The sequence below is a fragment of the Hevea brasiliensis genome, chromosome 10, assembly GCF_030052815.1.
Source record: "Hevea brasiliensis isolate MT/VB/25A 57/8 chromosome 10, ASM3005281v1, whole genome shotgun sequence".
NCBI classification, from domain to species: Eukaryota; Viridiplantae; Streptophyta; class Magnoliopsida; order Malpighiales; family Euphorbiaceae; genus Hevea; species Hevea brasiliensis.
Window position 1 is genome coordinate 87,390,685 of NC_079502.1, and position 21,719 is coordinate 87,412,403.

General features: G+C 41.1%; 1 protein-coding gene across 17 annotated transcripts in view; it reads left to right on the plus strand.

Annotated features, from left to right (window-relative positions):
- The window catches only part of LOC110643568 (uncharacterized), a 36,694-nt gene extending 15,131 nt beyond the window's left edge, over positions 1-21,563 (plus strand). For 3 of the 17 annotated variants that reach the window (XR_009151784.1, XR_009151780.1, XR_009151781.1), the window contains 3 exons: positions 18,409-18,482; positions 18,560-20,467; positions 21,219-21,563. Coding sequence is in view for 8 of the 17 variants with exons in the window: in XM_058154309.1 (XP_058010292.1) it covers positions 18,409-18,921 (513 nt within the window). In the remaining 9 variants the exon portion in view is untranslated. Of the gene's footprint in view, positions 1-18,270; positions 20,468-21,218 lie in introns of those variants that run through there. The other 14 variants (XR_009151777.1, XM_058154308.1, XM_058154315.1 and 11 more) reach the window with 10 other exon arrangements.
- Positions 21,564-21,719: the final 156 nt, after the last annotated feature.

The following is a 21,719-nucleotide window of genomic DNA, read 5'->3' on the forward strand; positions in this document are numbered from 1 at the left end:
ATCATCCTTCAAGCTTACTTATTGAGATCCCTGTAATCAACACACACCCTGACTCTCCCGTCCTTCTTCATTACCGGGACCACATTAGCTATCCACTGAGGGTACTTGACCACTTCCAAAAATCCGGCATCATACTGCTTTTTGACTTCATCCCTAACCTTGAGCAGGGTATCGGGATTCATTCTTTTTAACTTCTGTTTTACTAGAATTGTCCCAGGGATTAGGGGAATTTTGTGCGTCACTATGTGAGGGTCTAAGCCGGTCATATCTTCATACCTCCATGAAAATATGTCCCGAAATTCTTTGAGCAAACTGACCATATCTTCTAATTCTTCACTGCCCACAACCTTAAGTTCCCTCTTTATTTCTTCTGTGCCTAGATTTATGGTGTGCGTTTCATCCCCACAGGGCACTAGGGAAGGTTCGTCTCTTTCACCCCTTTCTTCTGCAAGTTCCTCTTCAAAATCACTTGAAGTAATGGCAGTTATGGGAATTTCAAAATTAACAAGAGGAATTTCTGAGTCGATTGAATTATTAGGCGTTAATTGATGAATGGTCCTGAAGAAACGAAAGTGGAATATATTATAAGAATGGATTTTCAAGAGAAAAAGGAAAAGAGAATAGGATGCAAAATGCGCTATTAATTCATTAATATTTGAATCATAAGAAAAGGGTCCATTTACAGCATTGCACTTATCACCATGGACAAAATGATCAAGTGTAGATAACAAAATGTACTTTACTCGAGATTAAGCACAAAAAGGTCCTCTGCTTCCCAATTATCCAGTTCTTGCCTCTCATCAATTGGCGAGATCAGGGCTTTATATAGGGAGTCCAGTTGTATGACATCAACAGATGGTTCTTCGGGTGATTCTTTACCCTTCTCAGGATTCTCGAGGATTGGTTTGGTGAAGACATCTGTGATTTTGGGGACAACCTTCATTTTCCCGACTCTCTGGTCAAATCTCTGATCCCAAAGGATGTTCCTCCTCAAAAATCGCCCATCTATAAGAGCATCTTCCTCAAATCCCAGGCCGAAACGGCCAATCTTCTTGATAGCCGGTATGGGTTCAACAATCCCCTGTAATGTGGCGTCTAGCCCCTCGCCTATCTCATATCCGCTCTTAAGCATCACCTTTGCAACCATAGCTATAGCTCCTTCATCCCTCAGGATAGTTTCTTGCCACTCTAGAGCCTGGAAAGAACTTTTCAAGGACTTTTCAGCTGCTTCCACATAAGGGAGTGATTGCGGCTTGGTGACCAGCATGGCTTCCTCGCCCTTCACAGTGATGATTCTGCCGTCCATGATGTATTTAATTTTCTGATGCAAGGTCGAAGGTACGGCATTTGCTGAATGGATCCAAGGTCTCCCTAGCAGCATGGTGTATGCAGGTTCAATGTCCATCACTTGGAATGTGACATTGAAAGCGCATGCCCCGATTTGAAGCGGTAAGTCAATGTCTCCTAGTACTTCCCTCCTTGTGCCGTTAAAGGCTCTTACCACCATGGCACTTTGACGTATGTTTGATCAGTCGACAGGTAACCTTGCCAAGGTGGCATTGGGCAAGATGTTAAGCGCAGATCCGTTGTCAATCAGAGCCTTGGTGACTATGCACCCCTTGCATTTGACTGTCACATGCAAAGCCTTGGTGTGCTTCAAACCAGTCGGGTCTATCTCCTCTTCTAAGAAAGTAACGAAACTGGATGCCTGAATTTGTCCCACTATTTTCTTAAATTGCCCCGGTGTGATATCGGGATTTACAAAGGCCTGATCCAGAATCTTTTGTAGGGCTTGGCGATGTACTTCTGAGCTTAAGATCAATGACAACAATAAAATCCGGGCAGGCATTTTCCTCAGTTGCTCGACAACATCATATTCACTTTGCTTCATTATTTGAAGCAACAGCTCCTCTTCTCCACTTGATCCAGCAAGTTCCCCTTTCTCAACCTCCTCTTCCGTGCTCTCTTGTGGCTCTCCCATTTTTACTTTCGCTCTTTTCTTTTGCTTCTCGTCATTCCTGTAACATCTCCCACTCCGTGTTATAAATTCTATCTCTCGCTTGGGTGGGGAGGAGTTGCTGGTAGTGACAGGTTCAGGTTTTGATTGGGGAGTAGCATTGCCGGAGGGTCCGGTATAAGTCATTCTGAAGTGCTCGTGGGGGGCGAAGCATGATTTAGGAGGTGTCAAGGGTGGAGTATAGGTAAGGTTAGGAGCTGATGTACTGCTAGATGCTTCTTGAGTGAAGATTTGGAAATTGTAGTTCCAAGGCACAACATGAGTGTTTGTGACAGGGAGCTGAGGCGGGGTTGGGATGACTGTTACTGGTGGTGGTGGTGTTGGTGGATTGGTGGCGGAGAAGGTTAATCTGGGATTGGAGGTGGAGGCATTCTGACTGAATCTGGCTGCATTTATTTCGCCTTCCACTTTTGATCTCGTTTGGCATCTCAAAATTTTAAGGGACAGCAAGTTCTAGACCTCTTGCCAGAATCCCTCACAGTCGTGCAGCTCATGATCAGCTGCTCCTCCATGGTAAGGACATCCCGTACCCCTTTCTGATCCTAATGCCTGAGGGAAAAGGTAGCCTTCCCTCACTGCCATAATAAAAATTTTCTCAAAGTGAGGAATCAGTTGATCCATCTCCGCGGTTGACTTTTCATCCCCGGACTCTATCATGTTCACACCACTGCTTGTATCATGATTGGGCAGAGGGTTTGAAGTGACATTGGGGAGAGAGCCATTCCCTTCGATCTTCAACCACCCATTTCTAATCAGGGCCTGTACCCTTCCCCTAAGGGCCCCGCAGTTGTTAGTTGAGTGTCCGAGTGCCCCTCCATGATACTCACATCGGGCACTGGCATCATTCCACCTGGGGTATGGTGGCTGAATTGGATCAAGGGGGATTGACACTATTTGATTTATACCGATGAGGTATCGGTATATTTCGCTGAATGGGAGGGGAAGAGGTGGATCAGGGTTTCTCTATGGTCTAGGATTATTTTGGGGTGGTCTTGATTGAATAGGTTGAGGAGGTGGTCGGGGTTGGTAAGCTGTTTGTGACAGATATTGTGGGCGTGGATGAGGATAACTTGGGAAAGGGGGTGAAATGTTTGCAATTGTCAGGCCATGAAAAGGAGGACATGGCCTAAAATTATTCTGAAGGAATAAATGTTGGGTTTGTCGGGTGATGGAGTACACATCACCTTCTTTTTTTTTTGCCAAAACAGGCAGTTTTCTTTGCAGGATTCTCAATCAACTCCTGCAATTGTCCTAACCTGAGGTTAGCTTCAATCCTCTCACCAGCTTGAATGATGTCCGAGAAGCTGTTGGAGGTGTTTCCAATCATGAGGTTGAAATACGGAGCCTTCAATGTCTCAATGAATAAAGAGCAAAGTTCATTGTCAGTAACCGGAGGATAGACCTCCGCTGCTTTCTCTCTCCACCTCTGGGCATACTCCTTGAAGCCTTCCCTTTCTCTCTGCATCAGATTTTGAAGGTCTCTCCTCGTGGGGGTGACGTCACACTTAAATTTGTACTGTTTCAGAAAGGCGTCGGCCAAATCTTTCCAGGAGCATAGTTTTCTCCTGTCTAACTGAATACACCATCTTAGGGCTGCCTCGGAGAGACTCTCGTGGAAGAAGTGGACCAGGAGTCTATCATCTTCTGTCAGGGCAGACATCTTGGCAATGTAATTAGCTAAGTGAATGCGAGGGTCTGAGTTTCCGGTGTATTTGTCGAAGTCTGGAACCTTGAACTTGGGTGGTACTACCACATCTGGTACCAGTCTCAACGACGATACATCTACTGAACCGTACATATTCAATCCCTCTATTGCTCTTAATCTCTCTTCTAGAGCAGATAACTTCTCATTCTTTCTTATTTTACTTTCTCCTCCTACTGCATGAGCTATTCCCCCAGTTGGGAAATAAGGCGCAGGGTGAACCGAAGGGATCGGGATTGAAGGATGTGGCTCGGTATTTGAGACGGCCGGGTAGTAGGGGAAGGGTAGGTCATTATTCAAGGGAGTCGAATTGACAGTGATTGTCGGATCCGGAATAAGTGGTTAAAAAGTAAAAGAGGTTGAAGCTTGGTAAGAATCAACCGTTGTAGGAGGTGGGGGAGGTAGTGGCAAGTTTGGCTCTGATGCAGGTTTATTTTGGGATATTTCTCTCATCAGTTTCATAAGCTCTAAGACTTGGTCTCATAATTTGGAAACTTGTCCCTGTAGGTTCTAGACTTGTTCCTGGTCTTTTATTAGCTTCTTCATTTGTGATCTTGTTAAGTACACTCGTCTTGGTTGAACTGCTTGTTTGGTCGGGCTTGCTTTGCTTGAAGCAATGTTGATTTTCTGTGTGAGAAAAAAAGGTCTTTTAATGAATTTCGAATTTTGTTAAAATCTAAAGGTCCTGATTTGGACAAAGGATACGGTGGCATCTGAAAGCCAAGAATGAGATCTGCAGAAGGATAATTGCATTAACTTTATCATGGCATCGCTCGATAGTCTGACAGTGAATGACTGGATTGAATGCGTGTCTATGATACTTGTCCATATGGCGCATTCAACTTTTCGCATAACCCTAACGAGGATAGTTCCTATGGGAGTCATACTATTCATTCACAATTTTGCTAAACAATGGGCCAAAGTTATTTCATTAATCGAATAGTTCATACATAGCACTCTTTACATTGGCCTAGCCTCAAGGAGACTCTTTATAATGTAATGACATCTTTTGAGATACTCATAAAGCCTTTCTTCTTGTCTAGTGGGGTCGAACATCTTTAGGGCATACTCGGATTCTGGCAAGAGCTCTTGTTTCCCCTGTGTTATCATTCTCTCCAGCTGGTCAACATTTTCTCTTAGCTCTTGATAGAGAGTAGCTTGTCTTTCTTTTTCCTTTCTTTCTTTAGCACATTCTTTCAGAATATCATTGATAAGCTGTGCTTGCTCCTTCAGTTCGAGCTTCTTCTTTTTACCCTCTTGTTTATACTCTTCCATGTGTATCTCTTGATACTTCATTTTTTTCTTGCAATTCGTTACTCCGAACTCCTGCTTCCTTTATTACATCTTGGAGAAAGATCTTTTCTCTTTCCCATTGCATTTCATGCTCCTCAAACCCTACTTTTTCAGTCCTGAGCCTTTTTACCTCTCTTTTAAGGACTTGCTATTGGTCCTCCAACTGCCTTACCCATTCTTGTAATTGCTGGTTCTTGGTATCTGCCTTTTGTAGAGAGTCGACCAAACGAGCGTTAGCTTCTTCTGAAAGGAAGTTCTGATGGGGAATGTTACCTTCGAGTTTCGTTGGCTCGGCAGCTGGGTGTCCTTGATCCCTGCTGGCCCTCCATTTAAAATAATCTTCCGTAGCACCTGGACCTTTAGGCGATCTCTCCATCATAGTGATGCTCTCCCAGGATTTGGGGGCAACTTTCAATTCCTCCTCACTACCGAGCTCATGGTAGAAGTGACCTTGATGGTATTCTTCAATACTGAGTGCGGACTGAGTTGAGCCGAACTGCCTCATTACCAATGCTGGGACATAACTTGTATATCCGGTTACTCCGATTAAAGATACTGAATAATTACTCCCCATGCTAAACAAAATAGGTAGACCTGGGGCCCATAATTTCCTCCAGCAGTAGTTGTGACTGCTGAAGATTAGAATCCGCTCTTGCCACTGCAGCTTGTCCTTTGGGCTGATTACTAATTTGGTCATTTTCTCAATAAGAGGCTGGTCTGAGTACCAAGTTAACTCCTTTGTCTCTATAAGGCACATGTGACTGATGATCCAGAGGTGCAACAATTGAGAACAGTACTTAATGTATCCCTTGCCTTGTTGTCTACAGTAAGTAAGAGTCAACAGAGTCTCTGCAAGGATTGTCGGTATTGGGTTGACCTTCTACTTTTCTACTGCCCAGAATATCTTCGTGACACTGCAGGTTATAATTCCCAAAGGCCCGGGGAATAAGATCAGGCCATAGATCCCCAAAGCTAGTGCTAATGAAGCTTGCTCCAATTGTTCATCTCGGATGTACAAGTCTAACTGCTTCTTGAGGTAGGTCCAATACCACCCGTGTGTGTTCCCTTTGATAGTTTCTCTTGCCTTTGCTTCTTTGGGGGGAATCACTAACATATGTGCGAACTGTTTCCAGGTCTGCCTATGCTCGAGGTGTAACTAGATCCGATTCTGTGCCACATAAGGAATTTCTAGTAACGCCTGATATTCTTCCATAGGGTGGGTCGTATCAATGTCGTTGAAGGAGAACACTCCATACATGGGGTTCCAAACTGACAGCATGGCCTTTAGCACTGGAACTTGAACTTTGACCCGTATTAAGGTCACGATCCTTCCGTATTTTTCCTCGAACTTTGCCTTGACGTGATCGGGAAGCGACCTCCAACTACTAGATAGACCCTCGAGATCGGTCATTCTGACCTCGACTTTGTTTAGGGGTAACAGGCTAGTATCTGCCCTGGTGATATCACTTTGCGGGGGGCACTGAACTATGAGGTGGTCCGGACCATGGTTTAGCATTCTGTTCTGGTCTAGGAACTTTTTCCGCCAACTGACTCTAGGATGCTATGTCAAAATTGATGATTATTCTTTTACAGACCTTGATTCTGTGATGCCTGTGGAGAAAACTTATTAGCAGGATAAATTCAGGTAATTTTGAATTATACTGTTGGCGGGCTGATACCTACACATTTATCAAAGTAGGAAAATGTGCAGATCCTCCTAACGGTATGATTCAAAATTGCCCTTAAAAATAGAACATGAGAAAACACAAATAGAGTAGGGTGAGAGCAAGTATGTCCTTTTTGTCCTAAAATAGGGAAAATCCTAGTACCGGGTAAGTGCTATCTAATCGAATAGTTCTAGCTTATGAGGTAGATTGCTACGGCTTTCAGCTATTGTGATAGTTTAGCTCAAGGTCTAATTTTCTAAAAGCCACAGGTTCCCAAATTGCCCCTACTGTAAACAGTAGAGCCCCATTCCATCACCATGATACTAACGGGAGAGTTCCACGGGTATCACAGTAAATAGAACAAGTTTCAATCTGAGCAGAAGCCTTCACGGATACTAACGGGGTAAAACCCACGAGTACCACTACATGACTCCCTCCTACTTTCCTAAAGGGTGAGAAAGCCCAGGTATAGAGCTAAAGTGTGTGTGAGGACATTGTGTCAGTACTCAGTGTGTGAAGGGACATATTTACCTCTTCCCTTCATGGGGGATTTTTTTTGGACGAAAGTTGCTATGTGAAATAAGACAAGCAAAAATTGTTAGAACAATAATAAATCAACATATCGAGATTTCGAATTTTGCAAATTAAACGCCCCATAATTACGAATTCAATTTATATGAGCGTATGACTAAATCTATTGTTGGACCTCTAAACCAGGGTAAAAAAGAATAAGTCCCCAGTGGAGTCGCCAAGCTGTCGCAAGGTATTTTGAGGTCGCCTGGACGAAAGCTCTTCACCGAAGTGGAAAAGAGTGAGGAGTCGCCACTTTAATTTTGAGGGAAATTAAAGAAAACCATTCATGAAGATAAATTTAAAATAAACCACTTCAAAAACAAAGATTCTAGGTTCGGGGTCCATATACGGGCGGGGAAGGTGTTAGGCACCCCGTCTCGTCCCTTAATGAAGGTAAACAGATTTAATGTTATGCTCTTTTATAAATCAAAAAGGTAATTAGGGGGACAAGCAAAAATGGTTAGAACAATAATAAATCAACATATCGAGATTTAATGGGATAGTGATAATGTTAATCCTTTGTGCAAAATAAAGGGATATTTGATATTTCACCTATCTTAGGTTGCCCAGGAACACAAGTTCGTGAGATAACCCTTTAGTGAATAAGTGTTTGAGTGAATTTTCTTTGTGTATTGGGGTCATGTCATTTAGTTTGAATTTTGTTAAGGGAGCTCGGACGGGGAACTTCTCCCGATCTCTATATGTATTTATTAAGAGTTGGGAGATTTCGGATAAGAACTCTCCTCCGATCTCCCTGTTTTAATGTAAGCGAGAATCAGGTAAGAACTCTCCCCTGATCTCTAAAGGTGTTTGGTTTAAAATTTGATGAAGGATCTCGGATAAGAACTCTCCTCCGATCTCCGTGTTTTTGTTTGAATGAGGATCAGGTAAGAACTCTCCCCCGACCTCTTAAAATATTTGGTTTAAGGTTTTTAATGAAGGATCTCGGATAAGAACTCTCCTCCAATCTCTGTGTTTTTGTTTGAATGAGGATTGAGTAAGAACTCTCCCCCAACCTCTTAAAATATTTGGTTTAAGGTTGAGTCTTTCACTGATCTCGTATATAACTACCTTGTCCGAACTCTTTGGCTAGCTACATCCGATCTCTCTCGGTTACTAATCTGAGGTCCAAACTTATTTCGGTTCCCGCTTTATTATGCTATTTCCTAGACTTGATTAATAGCCCGACCTCATGACTTTTTCCTGATTCCCTATTCATTTTTTGATCATTTTAGTTATTTCAAAAGACCCTATCACGTTAGGATATTGTTACCAACACTTCGCTAAATTACCTAGAAGCTACTTGTAACCGGAACACCTATATTCAAAGGGAAAAAAAAAAAACTAAGAACAAATAAATAACGTGAACTAGAAAATAGAAAGAGTAAACTCAATAGAGTAATTATTGGCCTAAAGGATCTGCATGGAGATTTTTAGTATAACTGAACTTAATGAGAATTTTAAGAATAAAAGCAGAGTATGTAAAACGAGAGCGTTCGGAAAGGTGACAGTCTAGATACTTATCTGTGTGAGGTCGAAGTTATCAAACTGACTTTAGAGATCACAAATATTATTGCATTGAAGGCTGTTATGGAAAGTCAATCACTATGTTATGGAAAGTCAATCACTATATTATTTCTCTGTATATTCTGTATTATGTATTCCTATTTAGGATTTCTTATTTAGGATTTCTTCCTAATTAGTAGAACACAATTATAGGAATCAATTGTATATATATACCCATGTACAGATTAATTGAAATCAATGAGAATCATCTCTTTCTACATGGTATCAGAGCAGGTCATCAATCTAGGGTGACTATTTATTCTCACTACCCAGCTCAGGAGAGACCTTAGCCGCCGACCGGCCGTTTTAACCCCGATCAACATCGCCGGTGTCGCCTCAACCCCCTCATTCCACCACTGTGTGCTGTTGCCTGATCCAGTATACCATTAAAGGACTGCTGAGGTTTGGCTCTCAGATCCTATTTCGGTATTTGCTTGATTTGTGATTTTGGGTTATTTTGTTGCTATAAGCACTTTGGATTAGCGTTTCGGTTAGTTTTCTTTGTCTCAACAAATGGCAGACAATAAGAATGTTATTTCTGATGTGATTCCGGTGATGACTAAGATCACAGAACACAAACTTAATAATTCGAATTACCTAGAGTGGAGTAAGACTGTTAGGGTCTATTTGCGTAGCATTGATAAGGATGATCACCTTACTAAAGATCCACCCACTGATGATACAGACAAACTTGGCTAAGGCAGGATGCTCGGTTGTTTTTTGCAGCTTCGGAACTCGATTCATAGTGAGGTAATTAGTTTAATTAATCACTGTGAATTTGTTAAGGAATTGATGGATTACTTAGATTTTCTGTATTATGGTAAAGGAAATATCTCCCGTATTTATGATGTTTGTAAGTCATTCTACCGTGCTGAGAAAGAGGATAAGTCTCTCACGGCTTATTTTATGGATTTTAAACGGGTATATGAGGAACTTAATGTATTGTTGCATTTTAGTCCTGATGTGAAAGTTCAGCAGGCCCAACGAGAGCAACTGGCTGTTATGAGTTTTCTTGCAGGCCTTCCTTCAGAGTATGAGACTGCTAAATCTCAGATTCTCTCCAGTTCTGAGATTTCCTCTTTGCATGAAACATTCACACGGGTCCTTCGCACAGAGAGTACTCAATCTTCACAGCCTGCCAGTAGTGCTCTTATTAGCCATAATCCAAATGGACAACAGGGTAATAAAAGAGGAAGTAGAGGAGGAATTACAGGCAACAGAAGTAACCAGCGTAATGGAGAGGCTAGTTCTAATCAGGACTCAAGAGGAGTCATTTGTTATTATTGCCATGAGCCTGGCCATTCAAAATATAATTGTCCGCAACTTCAGAGGAAAAATCAGCGATCACAGATGGCAAATATGGCAGCAGAGAATCTACAGTATCTTCCTCTGAGAAAACTATTTTGGTATCTGCAGAGGATTTTGCACAATTTTCCCAGTATCAAGCATCTCTAAAGCCTACCAGTTCTCCTGTCACTGCGATCGCTGAGTCAGGTAAATCCACTACATGCCTTGTGTCTTCTTCATCCAAATGGGTTATTGATTCTAGTGCGACAGATCACATAACAGGTAATTCTAGTCTTCTATCTGCTTTTCAGTCTAATCTCACTTCCTCTACTGTTACTTTAGCTGATGATTCTACTTCTTGTGTTATGAGTTCTGGAACTGCGAACCCGACTTCGTCAATTTCTTTATCTTCTATTTTGTGTCTACCAAAATTCTCTTTTAATCTACTTCTATTAGTAAACTTACTCATACCTTAAATTGTTCTGTTTTCTTTTTTCCTGACCAGTGTTTGTTTCAGGATCTTACGACGAAGCAGATTATTGGTAGAGGACGCGAGTCAGGTGGTCTCTACATTCTGGAAAATCATGTACCGCGGTCGCTTGTTTGCTCCAGTACCTTAACACCTCTTGAAGCTCATTGTAGATTGGTCATCCTTCTTTGTCTACCATGAAGAAGCTGTGTCCTCAATTTTAGTCTTTATCAGTACTAGAATGTGAGTCGTGTCAGTTTGCAAAACATCATCATTTGCCTTCTGTGTCTAGAGTCAATAAACGGGCTTCATCCCCTTTTGAGTTAGTTCATTCTGATGTTTGGGGTCCTTGTTCTGTTACATCTAAAACTGGATTTCGTTATTTTGTTACTTTTGTTGATGATTACTCTCGTGTTACCTAGTTATATTTAATGAAGAATCGTTCTGAGTTATTTTCTATCTTTTGTGCCTTTTGTAATGAAATCAAAACTCAATTTAATATTTTTGTGCGCATATTAAGAAGTGGCAACGCCAAAGAATACTTTTCAGCACAATTTCAGCCTTATATGACACAAAATGGTATTCTTCATCAGTCTTCCTGTATGGATACCCCATCCCAAAATGGCATGGTCGAAAGAAAAAATTGTCATCTTCTTGAGGTAACTCGTGCTCTTCTTTTTCTAATGAAAGTACCTAAACACTTTTGGGCGGATGCAGTTTCTACGGCATATTTTTTTATCAATCGTATGCCGTCTTCTGTCTTAATGGGGATATTCCTTATACTACTTTGTTTCCTACAAAATCTTTGTTCCCCATTGAACCCCGTATTTTTGGTTGTACCTGTTTTGTGCGTGATGTTCATCCACATGTTACTAAATTGGATCCAAAATCTCTCAAATGTGTCTTCCTTGGGTACTCCCGGCTCCAAAAAGGGTATCGTTGTTTCTCTCCTACTCTTAATTGTTATCTTGTTTCTGCAGATGTCACATTTTTTGAATCCACTCCATTTTTTCCTCCATCATCTGTGTATGAGAGTCAGGGGGAGGAGGATGATCTCTTAATATATACTGTCCAACCAATGTCTAGTCCTCTCCCACAGCCTGTTCCTTCTGTCTCTAGACCTAGTCGACCTCCCGTTGTTCATGTTTATTCCAGGAGATTGGAGATTCCTGACTCAGATCCTCCACCAGCTACTTCGTTGGGAGATCCTGTACCTCATACTGACCATGATTCTAATCTAGACTTACCCATTGCTCTTCGTAAAGGTAAACGTTCATGTACTTACCCTATCTCTTCTTTTGTTTCTTATAATCAATTGTCTTCTTGTTCTCGGTGTTTTGTTACTTCTTTAGACTCTGTTCCTATCCTAATCATTGATGAGGCCTTTGTCTCATCCCGGCCGTGTGATGCTATGAAAGAGGAAATGGAGGCTTTAGATGCTAATGGTACATGGGAACTATTGCCTTTATTTGGTAAGAAAGCTATTGGTTACAAATGGGTATTCTGATGAGTAAATCCTGATGGTTCTGTGGCTAGGTTAAAACCACGCCTTGTAGCAAAAGGATATGCTTAGACATATGGGGTTGATTACTCTGATACTTTTTCTCCTGTAGCTAAACTTACTTCTATTCACTTGTTTATCTTTTTAGCAGCTACATATGATTGGCCCTTGCATCAATTGGATATCAAGAATGCTTTCCTTCATGGTGATCTTCAGGAGGAGGTGTATATGGAGCAACTACCTGGGTTTGTTGCTCAGGGGGAGTTGGATAAAGTTTGTAGGCTTCGGCAGTCTCTTTATGGCTTGAAACAAAGTCCTAGGGCATGGTTTGGGAGATTCAGTGAAGTAGTACAGGAATTTGGTATGCAAAAGAGTAAGTGCAATTACTCAGTATTTTATAGGCAATCTGAGGCTGGTCTAATTCTCTTGGTAGTCTATGTGGATGACATTATCATCATTGGGAGTGACTCTGCAGGTATTTCATCTCTTAAAACCTTCCTCCAAACTCAATTTCAGACCAAAGACTTGGGATTGTTAAAGTATTTCTTGGGTATCGAAGTTATGAGAAGTAAGAAGGGTATTTTCTTGTCTCAAAGAAAATATGTCCTCGATCTATTGACAGAGACAGGAAAATTAAGTGCTAAGCCTTGTAGCGCACCAATGACTCCAACTTTACAACTGTTAGCAGGGGATAGTGAGTTGTTTGAAGATCCAGAGAGATACAGGAGATTAGTAGGAAAATTGAACTACCTTACAGTCACTCGTCCTGACATTGCTTATGCCGTTAGTGTGGTAAGTCAGTTTATGTCTTCCCCAACTGTTGCTCATTGGGAAGCCTTGGAACAAATCTTGTGTTATCTGAAGGGAGCTCCAGGAAGAGGTTTGCTATATGGTAATCATGGGCATTTGAATATTAAATGTTTTTCAGATGCCGACTGGGCTAAACTAAGGTTGACAGGAGGTCAACTACTGGATATTGCGCTTTTTATTGGAGGAAATTTGGTGTCTTGGAGAAGCAAGAAGCAGAGTGTAATTTCTCGATCTAGTGTTGAATCCGAATACAGAGCCATGGCACAATCAGTATGTGAGGTAATGTGGATACTTCAATTACTAGATGAGACAGGTTTTAAGACCTCCCTGCCTGTAAAATTGTGGTGTGATAATCAAGCTGCTCTTCATATTGCTTCTAATCCGGTGTTTTATGAGCGGACCAAACATATTGAGATTGATTGTCACTTTATTCGTGAAAAGATTCAACAATAGATCATCTCAATAGGACACATCAAAACTGGAGAGCAGTTAGGAGATATTTTCACAAAAGCTCTGAATGGAGCTAGGATTGACTACATTTGCAACAAGTTGGGCATGATTAACATCTATGCTCCAACTTGAGGGGGAGTGTTATGGAAATTCAATCACTATGTTATGGAAAGTCAATCACTATATTATTTCTCTGTATAATCTGTATTCTGTATTCCTATTTAGGATTTCTTATTTAGGATTTCTTCCTAATTAGTAGAACACAATTATAGGAATCAATTATATATATATATACCCATGTACAGATTAATTGAAATCAATGAGAATCATCTCTTTCTACTAAAGCTGATGGTTCCGAGACTAATGCTTACTTTGAGATTGCGAGAACCAGGCTAAAATGCAGTTAAGTCGAAGCTACGGCTACCTGGTCAGAATGGGGTCAAACTGAGAGAAGAATATGTAAGTGATAGGGTAATGAAGACAAGACTGAACAGAAATGGTATAGCAGAGTGATGAACAAACTGAAAATGAAGGATTTTAGGGTTCGAAAACTCTCTATCAATGGAGATACTCAAGAAAACTAGTTTCTAAAGTTTCTCAATTTTCATGCAAGCTTAGAATGGCAAAGCAGCAAGGCTGAATTAGATTTTAGAGCCTTTCCACTATAATCACCACCACCTTTTTTTTTGTCCGTCCCCTCTACAGTATAGCATGCAGGTATTTATAGGAAACTGGTGCTGCTAATGAAGGGTCAAGATCTCCCTTTGGGGAGACAGAAGGTTTGGATTTAAAAGGACATAATCCGACGTTTGAAAATTAAAGGGAATCAAAACGGACGGCTGGGATCCTACCCAGAATATCCGTCCTTTCCCTTCCTAATCCAAGGCTTAGGATCCTGCCTTACAAGATGGATCTGAGGGTTGGGAATAAAAGGCACCGAACCTGTCATCTGTTTTTGATCCAAGGGCTCCGAGTTCGTCCTTGCAAGTAGAATCCACAGTGGGGATTGTGATGTACAGGACTATCATAACTGTTTTTGGCATCTGTTAGCAGTGTGGGCGATTCTGCAAATGAGGCGTGCTGTGAAGATTTGATCACGCCTGCAATGCTTTAACTACCTCGGCTCTGATTGTGTGGAGAGTTATTGGAAGTTATCTTATCCTCTTCGTGCATTCCGATCTCTTATTTCTTCCGATCTATTATGACCCTTTTTCGATCTCTCATATCAGGCCCTTCTCCCGATCTTTCCCATTCTAGAACCTTCCCCTCTATCCGAGCTGCCTCAGTCAAAGCATTTAATTCTTCGGTTATCGATGCATCCGCTTCGGTTTTCGCAAGTAATAAATGCTCAGACCCCCTATATATATGCCTTAGCGGGGAATTTCTCCCACATTCCATTTCTCCTCTTCCCATTTTTCACTTCTCCTGTCTAAGTTTCTCCGGTAACAATTTCGGCCATGGTGACCGCTTTTGATCTTTTTCTAATTGTTCTCTTTGTTCCTCAAATGAAAATTTATGATCCCGGTGATCGGAGAATCATGAGAACCACATCTGATGACAGTGAGAGAACTGGACTAATTTACCGATCCAGATCGAAAATATCGATCGTGCCGATCTCAAATCGGTCTACCGATATAATCAGTGAACTGATTTCGGGAGAGAGGACTGCTAATCTCCCTCTAAATATCGGTGACTGCCTTTTGAAGTTCATTTGGCTCCTCACCACAATGGGTGTCCCGATTGCTGCTCGGTTCTGGTCGATGACATCGACGATGACTCCTCTCATCACCATGAGAGTCATAGTCACTCCATCTGAGCTGCACATCTATCCGATGCCTATGGCTGGCTTTCTGATCAAACACATCTTTTGATTCAGCCATAAAACTAGGCTTTGACATAGGTCCCTACTAGGTAGGATGTAATGCCGATCTTTAGAGATCGCCCAAATGATGTAATCTATTCTTTAAAGGTTCTTAATGATGTAATTCGATCTCTTGAGATCACCCAAATGATGTAATCTGACCTTTTAGAAATGAAATGAAATTTTATTTGACAGTTATCATTTAATTATTGCATTTGTTATTTTTCGATCTCTGATGTGCATATCCGATCTGGTTCTTAACTAAATCACCCTTAGCCAATCTGTGACTCTTAACATTCACCTTAATCCGACGACCTTAACCAGCCGATCTCCTTTTATTTTATTTATGGTGTTTTTGAAATCTTCCTGCGACGTGGCAGGAAAGCTGGCGGATTCCGCTAACCGATGCGTCGCTTGGGACACTGTGAGCATTGAATGCTCAGACGGGTATAAATAGGGAAAGGGTCAGTCAGTTGCTCCCTTATGTCATTTTCAACACTTTGCCAGTGATTCCGAAATTCTTTCGTTTCTTCAAGTTTTTCCGACATCGATCACATTCCGGTAAGGGTTTTGATCTTTTCTTAGTTAAACTTCTTTGGTTTCTTTGAAAATGAGCGATGCTGAGGGTCAGAGAGCTACGAGTCCATCTTCTGTCCATGTTTTTTGGACTTCGAAAGAGGGTGACGTGATTAGATCGGCTGGTCAAGCCAGCAGAGCCCTCATCCCGGTAACTAGTTCGAGTGCCAGACTGAGGCGAGGGGCATCTTTGAGAAGAGACAACTTGCCAATTGATGAGTTGCCTTCAGTCTTGAGGGACGCTGATCTCCAATCTATAAGCCAGGAGTACAATCTGCAGATCGACTCCTTTGAACTGATCAAATGCCATGGCGATCATCGGGCCGACCATTTCTTTGATGAGGGCGATTTTATCATGGTGTATGAAGAGCAATTGAAGGCCGAGCTCCGCTTTTCCTTGGACGAATTTTATAACGTTGTCCTAAAATTCCACCATGTCTCGGTAGCCCAAGTGCATCCGAACTCCTGGCGGACTCTAATAGCCTTCCGGGGCCTCTGCCGAGCTAAGGGACTGGAACCCACAGCCAAAGTCTTTGTCGAGCTACATAGACTTGCCCGAAGGAAGGATGATGAGTTCTGGTTCTTCCAAGCTAAGCCCCATTGTTCTCTCTTTATCGATCTTCCTTCTTCATTGAAGAATTGGAAGAACCGGTTCTTTAATTTGAGGAGCAAGATTCGGAACGGCTTTGAGGGGATCCCACGGAGTTGGCAACACCTGGTCGCTCCGATCCCAAAAAGGATCACTTTAAATAAGGACGAAGACACCGTGGTGAGAGAGTTAAAGTCTCAGGCGTCCACTCAAAAATTCTCTTGCTTAGATGCAATGATGGCCGAACTGCAGCATTGGATGATGCGGCTAGTCACTGGCGAAGAATACGAGCTTTAGCTCTCTGACCTTGGCCCTGGTACTATCCATATCTCTGGTCTCTGAACCTTAGCGAACTCACTGACTTTCTTTTTCATGCAGGTATGGCGGGCAGTGATGCTTCTAGGGAGAGCCGCAAACGAAAGAGGGAGGTTTCTAGAAAAGTGAGGGCGATGAAGGGGGCGACCACTGTCGATGCTCAGACCCCTCATCGTGAATCAATAGAGGTGCCGAGCTCTCCTCCCCAACCTCAGGAGCAACCGATCCCTGAGGTAGAAGTCCTTGCCCCGGCTCCTCAACAGATAGAGCTTCCACCTCCCCCTCCTCATCCGACCTCTTCTCAGGTAGAAGGGGAGTCTTCCGATCCCACGGTCAGGGCACTTTCCCAGGGCGCACAACTTCTGATCCAGTCGTTGGAAAGGAACCGCTCTACTAGGGGGAACTCCAGCCTGGCCAAAGTCATGGGAGCTTCTATTTGCTTCCAAGAAAATTGGAACAGGTTGGCAGAGGAGAGTTTTGATGATATCTTGGCTCAGACAATGATCTTAGGCATAGAGGCCATTGCAAACCAGCATATACTCAGAGAGAAAGCTCACGGCTTGAAGAAGGAAATCCTCAAGGCGGTCCAAGATGCCTCTGCCGGACAAGCTCAGCTCTCCTCTACTAACGAGTACATCGCCAAAATGGAGGATCAAATGAAGCGTTATGAGGAGAGGATCATTGAAGTGGAACGAGAACTCGAAGACTCTTGAGCTGGTTGGTCTACTGACCTCGCTCGTTATGCTGAAGACCTTCGGGCGAAGGAAGAAGAGCTCCGAGCCAAGGATGAGGAGCTTCGAGCTAAGGAAGAGGAGAGCACAACGAAGGAGGCCAAGGCTTATGTAAACGCTCATAATGACCTTATGGCCTAGCTGAAGAAACGATATCCTGAAGAGGACTTCTTCTGGATGAACGAGCTCGCCCTAGAGGCCGAAGACAAGAGCGACGAGGAGCCCGAGAGAGAGAGAGAGGGTGAGCGAAATGTAGAACAGGCTGCGGGTGATCCTCCAGCCGAATGACTTGTACTTTATTTTGAAATGAAATGAAATCCCTTTTTGCTCAATTTCTTGATGAGATCGGAAAGTATCCAAATTGTATGAGTGCTTGATTGTTTGAACGTATTAGGACATCGAACTTAAAAGCGATTATTAATCTAAGTATAAGAGGTCGGAAGAACATTGTAACCATGAGATCGGCCTATGCCGAGACCAAACACCAGATAGAACTTTAAATCATTAAAATTGGAAACTTGATTTGAACACTTAAGATCGGAAACACCATTAAGTCGGACTGAAACCTTAACTTTATTAAACGATTTTCCACAATATTTATAAAGGAGAGATTGGAAACAAGACTGGATGGCACAGAGACCTGATATTGGTTTGATTTCCTTTGACGAGAGATCGGAAATGAGATTGAATGGCATGGGGACCTGATATTGGCGTGATCTCCTTTGTTGAGAGATCGAAAAGCATTCGATTAGATGCGAGATCGGTTTATTTCCTAATCAAGTTGCTTGTAACCAAAGAATGCCAGTTGGGGGTCAATTTTCAAAGTTCATTGACTTCGGTGATCGACCAAAATATGGTGTCGACAGATAGCTTAATAAATTATACTCTTATTCAAGTAGTCTTGGTGTTCTTCCATTTATTTGAGCATTTTAATGTAATAATGATAAGTTTATACTGTTGAAAGTTGCCAAACTATGGCTCTTTATTTATTATTTGCATAGGAAGACCTGAGTGAGCCAAAAAGGAGTCAGCTAGAGTCGATTAACGAAGAGGAAAATGAGGATTTAGTTGATGGGTCAGATACTTCTTCCTTTACTGCATTCCTTTATTCTTTATTGTCATCTTCAGATTCTGGAGATAATTCAAATTCAGATGAGAAAAAGGATAATACACCAGAAATGGTTGGCCAGTCATCTGAAATTGTAAGGAAGGAGAGTGTCACAAGGAAGGGCTTACTTTCTAGGGGTAAACAATCTCTTAGAGCTATTTACCAAGCTGGTATAACTGGTGGATATCAAAGTCAAGGGTGCAAGGGTGAATCTGACTTGAAATTAGGTGATGAGAGTAATGATAATTTTGATGGACTGGAAATAAAACATACGCAGATTTTGAAAGAGCCCGTTGAGTTGGGAGATCTTCCAAGTGTTTCTGAGCCTTCATTGCTTCTTTCAGAGAGAGCAAGAAGTGCCCTTTATGCTTCACGTCCAGCACTTGCACAAGGGAGGAATTGGTAATTGCTTTACAAGTTTAAAAACGTTTACTTTTAAATTGAAAATGAATCTCAGCTTTTTAAATGCAAACAGCTTGCTCCTAATAGTTACTAATATGGTAGTCTTTATGAATCTCTTTCACTCTGTGTGTGTGTGTGCGCTCGTGTGTGTTCTTTGCAGTACGTGGAGGCATGGGATATCACTATCAACATTATATAGAAGAAGCATGCTTGCCCTGGACCAAGTCTGCTGGTAATTTTTTTAATTACCTTTTTGTCTTACAACAACAACTAAGCCTTAATCCCAAATTAGTTGGGGCCAGCTATACTATTTGCATGTTATCTGAGGAACATCTTGTCATACAGTTACTCTGCAATAATTTATGATTGGTCTTTGATTCCCAAGGTAATTCCGCCCCGCAGGTATTTCATCTCTATGCCCCTAGGCAACAAATTTGATTTCTGATTTGTGATGGAAAATTATTGATTTTGATCTTGTCCATGTATTAAAATGTTATTCCTTACATTGAAAGATCCGTCATAGGAGCCATTGATGTGTTGTCATGCAAGTATATTCCATTGGCAAATGGATTAAAATCGGTGTTCCCTGCTGATATTGTTCTTACTTCTTTGTGAATGAAAAGGAAATTGATTGGCTAAAATGCCTTTGTGGTAGCATTTTTTGAAGGACCAAAAATGTATTTTACATTCATGGTTTTTTTTTCGATGATGTAAATACTGCACACAGCTGCAAGCACATAGTATACTTCCAGCCCTGTATCTTTAAGATCCCAATGGCTGCAACATGAAGGACATAGGATATTCAGTTGCAACATGAAATGATGCTAATCCTTCTATAGAAGGACAGTATAAATTATTGTCCTAGATGCTAGATCTTCTATTGTCCAAAATATTTTTCCTCAGTACTTCTCTTTTTAGTGCTTGGAAATGCTTGAATATAAGTCATGTCTGAACATCACATTTAGATCAAGTTCAATTCAATTCATGACATAGATTGGTTTGAAGATACCAGTTCAAGCATCTAATCAGTGCATGATGTTAACTGATAATTCAATAAGACATTTATGGATATCTAAAATATGTGGAAACTTAATTGAAGAACAGAAACAGTAAAAAGTGTGGTACATACAAACACAAGGGGCCTGCCCCAGGTTTTTCCCCGAAAGGGTGCTGAGTACGAGTTGAAGGGTTGAACATGTCGTTTAGAATCTTTCATTTTTGCTGTTCACTAATGGCAGTGTTGAAAGAGGTGCAAATCGCCATTTCACTTTGTGCTCTACTGATTTTCTGGCAATGGGTGGGGGTGGCCCCTTTGCACTCTACTTGGATGGAGATCTGTGAGCCCATACTTCTCTATTATTGTTATGCACTTGTTCTGCAACCATTTGAGTGATTTGACTTGGCGGATTCACTTCTAGACATCCACAACTGTACTGGTTATTGATAATTGTTTATTCCATCATAGATTAAATGGATCAAGCTCAGTCTCAGAGACCTATGGGAACCCTTGTCTTGCACATTCTGCAGACTTTGAAGTTAAAGAAGTTGAGGTATGCACAGTGCTACTTCCTTATGCACAAGGGAAATTAGATACACAAATGTACGAGTAATTATCACACGCAGTCACTCAATATTTTCATGAAAATTATCAAATTTTAATTTCTTTCATAAAACTTACTGACTTCAATTTGATTTAACAAAAGACACTATGATAGAAAATTAAATATTTTTAGATTAACTTACTAACTTGTTAAGTATTTTATAAATAAAATTATCTAACTGGTGGTTGGTAGGAAAAAAAAAAGGAGGAATTTAACGGCATTAGAGGGTAGTTGGATGCGTTTTATGCATCCTATTTTTTTTTTTAAGAAATTAATAAAATAAAGTAATTTTATTTGTAAAATAATTGATAGGTCAGTAGTTAACTTGAAAAACCTTTAATTTTTTATTACGGTAACTTTTATGAAATTAAATTGAAATTCAATAAGTTTAATGAAAGAAATTAAAGTTTAATAACTTTTATGAAAATATTCATAAGTAGAGTAATATTTACCCTATAATGTACTCACTATCAAATTCTTATAGGGCCTACTTTCCACATTTTCAAGTGAATTCCATATGAATTTGAGAAAATAACACAAAATTCAGTGTAGAATAATTTCTCTGTGCACACATGATATTTAACGCAGTTGACCAATACTGGAGTGCTTTTTTGCTTTCAGTAATAGTTTTTATTAGAAAAAGGAAAAGGTTAACCTTTTCATTTTTTTTATGGTATTTCATTTTTTTATGGTATTTCAGTAATGAGGAAATAGTTGCTTTAAGCAGAACAGAGGCTCGTGGGATACGCCGGTGGTAAATATTCAAGCATATGGCTGATTTTATGATTGTCAATGTGGACCAGCTGGTTTAACGTAGACCCATTTGTTAAAAGGCATCTTTCATTCACGTTTACTCATACATAGAGCCTGTGTAGCAGTAGACACAGTCCAGTAGTAGCTCTATATATATATTAGACCTGGGAGATCCGGTTCAACTCTTCCCTCCCCCTACATGTATAATATTAAAAAATGTACATAGAGCCTGTATTTGTATACATGATAAAGCGTTGAAAGTATTGGAAGTAACTTCGATGTTGACGGTGAAGTGGCTAATAGTACAAGCATACCAAGACTTTGAGACTTATGATTGTGGTGCTGCGTAAAAGGAATATTGGACTTGAAACGCAAAGTTTCAGGTTTAGCATTCAAAGCATGGAATGTAGCTGCATAACAAAGAAAAATGGATCTTCAGGTTCGATGT